The 4,714-nt window shown below is 35.3% G+C and overlaps 1 protein-coding gene across 6 annotated transcripts; it reads left to right on the top strand.

Annotated features, from left to right (window-relative positions):
* The first annotated feature begins 537 nt into the window (after positions 1-537).
* On the top strand, positions 538-4,714 carry LOC107420835 (sugar transport protein 5). Of its 6 annotated transcripts, none has more exons than XM_048476621.2 (5): positions 538-1,058; positions 1,256-1,484; positions 2,634-2,953; positions 3,090-3,719; positions 3,822-4,714. In XM_048476621.2, exons 2-5 carry the CDS (start codon positions 1,352-1,354, stop codon positions 4,284-4,286), a joined length of 1,548 nt encoding a protein of 515 aa, XP_048332578.2. In that variant the 5' UTR covers positions 538-1,058; positions 1,256-1,351; the 3' UTR covers positions 4,287-4,714. The 6 variants fall into 6 exon arrangements, with proteins under 6 accessions (XP_048332578.2, XP_048332577.2, XP_048332574.2 ...); XM_048476620.2 differs by having other exon boundaries at positions 538-1,061; positions 1,201-1,484; XM_048476617.2 differs by having other exon boundaries at positions 538-1,061; positions 1,167-1,484.

Below are 4,714 nucleotides of genomic sequence, written 5' to 3'. Positions count from 1 at the left end.
AAAGTCGTTCCAAGATCATTCTATTACTATATATTCCCACTATATATCACTATATATAAGTACGTTGGATTTGGACTGGAATTGTATAATAAAATGCACGATAATTTAATAAATAAATTCCGATTTATTTATCTACACACAATAATTTAATGGCGTCCGGTTTGACGGACTAAATTTAACACAATACCATCATGAATATAGATAAAACACTGACACATTGCCATGCTTGATGTAACTATCTCCAAGCAATAAGACGACTTTTAAAGTTAGAACGCACAAAACCATCATCAATAATTTTCAAACATAATTACATTTATTTATTTCTTTTTTGCTATGCCCCCAGGCATTCCCTTCCCCCCAAGACACGAACCCAGCGTTCACTGGCCGGGCTGTGGTGTGCTAACCTTGTGCGCTGCTTTAATCAACTTTATTATTATTATTATTATTATTTGGCTTCAAGTGCTGCTCTAACATTAATTAAATACTTTACACTCTTTTTTAAACATATACAACGCCAGCAGGAAGAAGTAACATAATTTGACGCTAAGAAGTTCCATAAGAAATTCCAAAGTCCAACCCGCACATGGCAATTGTATTATCTTTATGTCTAAAAAATTGTGATAATATTTTAATATTGTTCGCACGTGCTGGGGATACTAGTGAAGCAGATGGAGCTGGTTGTACATGTAAAGAAGATTAGGTAGTGGATGTACAGAGATGCCACTCCTTGTGACCAAACAACCTTCCTCCCCTTTTCATCTTTTACGTCGGAGACTGTTAGTTGATGTATCAAAAAACCAACCCCGCCCCAATTTTCAGACTTAAACGAAATATAATTGTTATGTCGTTTGACAATTTTGTCATTGTAATTGATACCCAGCAATTGTCATCTCTAATAGAAAAAGAGAGTGTCAGTATCTCTCTCCCATGTTTTAGTAGCCCATCGTTTACCCCTTTTAAAACGACCTGAGTTAAGAATTAAAAGCTCAACACCCAACAAAAAAACAAGAAGCAGAGTTCATTCAAAGGGCAAAGAGTAGAAGCTGCTTCACCACCAAGTTGTAAGCTGAAGATTATGCATTAATTTTATTTCAATAATGTTCGATTAAGGGTAATAGTTATATCTGTTTTCTAATTAATTTCATCTTTACATCTTTGTCGTATAGAGTGCTAAAAGAGCATGCTCTGTTTTCCTTCCAGTGTTGGTTATTATTTTGTTTTGATTCAATAATTTGATGATCTGGGCAATCATCAGATCAACTCAAGAATATCCCGTTTGGATTCCAAGAAAAAGAAAAACAGAACAAGAGGGAAAGTGGTAGTGAAAGTTAAGCAAAAGAAGGAAAGCAAAATGGCCGGGGGAGCTTTTGCCGTTGATGGGCCAGCCAGCGCTCTTTACGGCAAAATAACAGTGGCCGTAGTGATCACGTGCATCGTTGCTGCTTCCAGTGGCCTCATCTTTGGTTATGACATTGGAATTTCAGGTCAGTTTCTTTTATCTTTTATCTTTTTCTTTTTCCTCTTTTCAGGTTTTACTGAGTTGGTAATTACGTTGTTAATTAATTAGCAGTATATTTAAGTAGCATAATTAAACCAATTAAAAGAAAAGAGACAAAAAATAATTATGTATTTACATTACAGTACATTTTGTGTCTATATTTATTTATTTTTTGCCCTTTTCTTGTTTCAAAAACATTATATTTAATTAGTCAAGTCACTATTGAAGGGAAAAGTGGTAAGCCTCAATGGAAATTCATGTAATACTGACAGAACACAAAGCAGAGCAGTATAATTTTCTCAAAAGAAAAAAAAAAAAAAAATATATATATATATATATATATATTTTAAGCTTCCACGTAAATAAATAAATAAATAAAACAAAAACTTTCCCTTTTGTCTTAAAAATGAGACATAATTAATGATTATGCTCCGCGGTTTAAGCAACATTTTTGCTCAATCATTAAATATGATTAAATTTTAATCATAGTTGGTTTAGGTCGCTGAGAATTTTGTAGTGTTTGTTGTGGATTTCAACAAATTGATTTATCATTTACTGAAACTTTCAAAAATGTCATCAACGAGAGGACAAAAATAGCCATTTATGATGCTAGCTCCTTTGACTATTAGTTTGTCCTAAAATTTCCACCATAACATAACAAACTTCAATAATTGGCCCTGTCTCCGCAATTTGTTGTGGGATATTTGTCTACGATAACATATAAATGCTAGTGAGTGGATGCAATTTAATTATTTCACTTGTCATTTTCTAATCAATGGAAATAAATTTTTTAATTATTTATGTTGTCATTTTCTAATTGATAAAATTAAAAAAATTTCGTTTTACAATTACAAGGATTATTATTTTTCATCTCCAAATTCTACAGTTATCTTCCATTTTCATACTTTCATTCTTTAGTATTTTCTTTTATCTTTTTTTTTAAAAAAGAAAAAGAAAAAGAAATTCTACAGTGAGTCAGTGACACAAAGTACCAACTGAATTACGATGATATGCTATAGTTTATTTTATTTTATTTTTTTTGTTAAGAGAAAATTAATTGTTTGTTTATATGCCGAAATTGACAATTTACATGAAAATTAACTTTAAAAAAGGAAATTTTGATATGTTTTTTCAGGGGGTGTGACAACAATGGTACCATTTCTAAGCAAATTTTTCCCATCCGTACTAAAGAAGAAAGAAGAAGCCAAAACAAACTTATACTGCATGTATGATAGCCAGGTCTTGACAGCATTCACGTCCTCGCTCTACATAGCAGGTTTAGTAGCATCACTTGGAGCTAGCCGTCTCACTGCCTTATTGGGCCGCAGGAACATCATGATCTTAGGTGGCTGCACTTTCCTTGTTGGAGCTGCTATTAACGGCGGGGCTGCCAACATTGCTATGCTCATATTAGGCCGTATTTTGCTCGGATTTGGTGTCGGTTTTACCAACCAAGTAAGTCTCATCTCCATCAATACATTGCTAAACAAGAAATGTCACTCTTTTTAAAGTCTGCTTAATTTTGTACTTAAATGTTGTTTCTTCAAAGTTGACATTAAGTTCTTCATACAAATCTTATCATCATGTATAGGCTACTCCTGTTTACCTCTCAGAGGTGGCACCTCCCAGGTGGCGTGGTGCATTCAACACGGGCTTTCAGTTCTTTATAGGGATAGGCGTGGTGGCAGCCAATTGCATAAATTATGGCATGGCTAAGCATAGCAGGGGCTGGCGTGTATCGCTTGGCCTTGCTATGGTTCCTGCTGCTTTCATGACAATAGGAGCGTTACTAATTTCGGACACGCCTAGCAGCTTGGTGGAACGTGGTAAGCTAGCTCAAGCCAAGAAATCTTTACAAAAGGTCAGAGGATCAAAAACTGATGTGGAACCAGAGTTGAATGATCTTATTAAGACCAGCGAAATCACTAAATCCATCAATCAAGAGCCATTTGTGACCATATTCCAGAGGCAATACCGGCCTCACCTTGTGATGGCAATTGCTATACCCTTTTTCCAACAGCTCACTGGCATCAATATCATAGCATTTTATGCACCGATCCTGTTTCAATCCGTAGGATTTGGAAGTGACTCTGCTTTGATAGGAGCGATCATATTGGGGGTGGTTAACCTTTGTTCGATCCTAGTGTCTACATTCGTGGTTGATCGATTTGGTCGTAGATTCTTGTTCCTATTGGGCGGGATTCAAATGTTTGTCTGTCAGGTAACTATATATGCATCTAATTGTAGACAATATGTAGCTTAAATTACTTTTTGTCCCTCAAGAAAGAATAAGAGTTTTGTTACCTTTATTTTTGGGGAACAGGTTGGGGTGGCTTGCTTGCTAGCTGTGACAACAGGGGTTTCTGGTACCAAGAACATCTCCAAGGGCTATGCCATATTAGTACTAGTGCTGATGTGCATCTATGCTGCTGGTTTTGGATGGTCGTGGGGGCCTTTGAGCTGGCTTATTCCAAGTGAGATATTCCCTCTTAAAATTCGATCCCAGGGACAAAGCATCAGTGTGGCTGTCAATTTTGCTACCACATTTGTGCTATCCCAAACATTTTTAACCATGCTATGCCACTTCAAGTACGGTACATTCCTATTCTATGCCGGTTGGATCTTAGTCATGACCCTTTTTGTTGCAATTTTACTACCGGAGACCAAAGGAATCCCTTTGGACTCTATGCATGTAGTGTGGGAGAGGCATTGGTTTTGGCGTTGGTTTGTTCAACTCCAAACCGAACCACCCAGAGTCAATGAACATTTTGCTTCTACGCTGAATTAAAATTAGCCAGGAGAGTTAGGGATCTCTATATATATATAAGGTTATATTTGTTTAGAACTATGTGAAAACAATAGATTTGCCTTTGTTGTGTAAAAGCTATGCATTTCCTCCACAAAAGAAAAAGGACAAAAGACAAAAGAAAAATAATACTATACAGATGCCTTTGTTGTGTTAGCCTTGATTGAGCTCAATATAGAAGGTTATCATTGGTGGTCATTATCATATAAGCTGTCTTAAATGGTTAATTCCAATATTAGATGGTTTCATGACTTTTATTTTATCCATTTCTGATAATTTATATATTTGAAGTTGTAATTTAGCCAAAACCATTGGGATTTTTCTCTTTGGATCATTTAGATTTGTGCAAAGATATGTAATTTATCATATTGATATAGCAATAACGTTCAAGTGTACAATTTTCATTTTCA

Source organism: Ziziphus jujuba, chromosome 5 (genome assembly GCF_031755915.1).
Source record: "Ziziphus jujuba cultivar Dongzao chromosome 5, ASM3175591v1".
NCBI lineage: Eukaryota > Viridiplantae > Streptophyta > Magnoliopsida > Rosales > Rhamnaceae > Ziziphus > Ziziphus jujuba.
Note: the sequence above shows the minus strand (reverse complement) of the source record. Positions and strands in the feature narration are given on the sequence as shown.

Coding starts and splice junctions, on each gene's coding strand:
- LOC107420835 (XM_048476621.2), top strand. CDS start 1,352: ATGGCCGGGGGAGCTTTTGCCGTTGATGGGCCAGCCAGCGCTCTTTAC. Junction 1,485..2,633: donor TTATGACATTGGAATTTCAG/GTCAGTTTCTTT, acceptor ATGTTTTTTCAG/GGGGTGTGACAACAATGGTA. Junction 3,720..3,821: donor TTCAAATGTTTGTCTGTCAG/GTAACTATATAT, acceptor TTTGGGGAACAG/GTTGGGGTGGCTTGCTTGCT.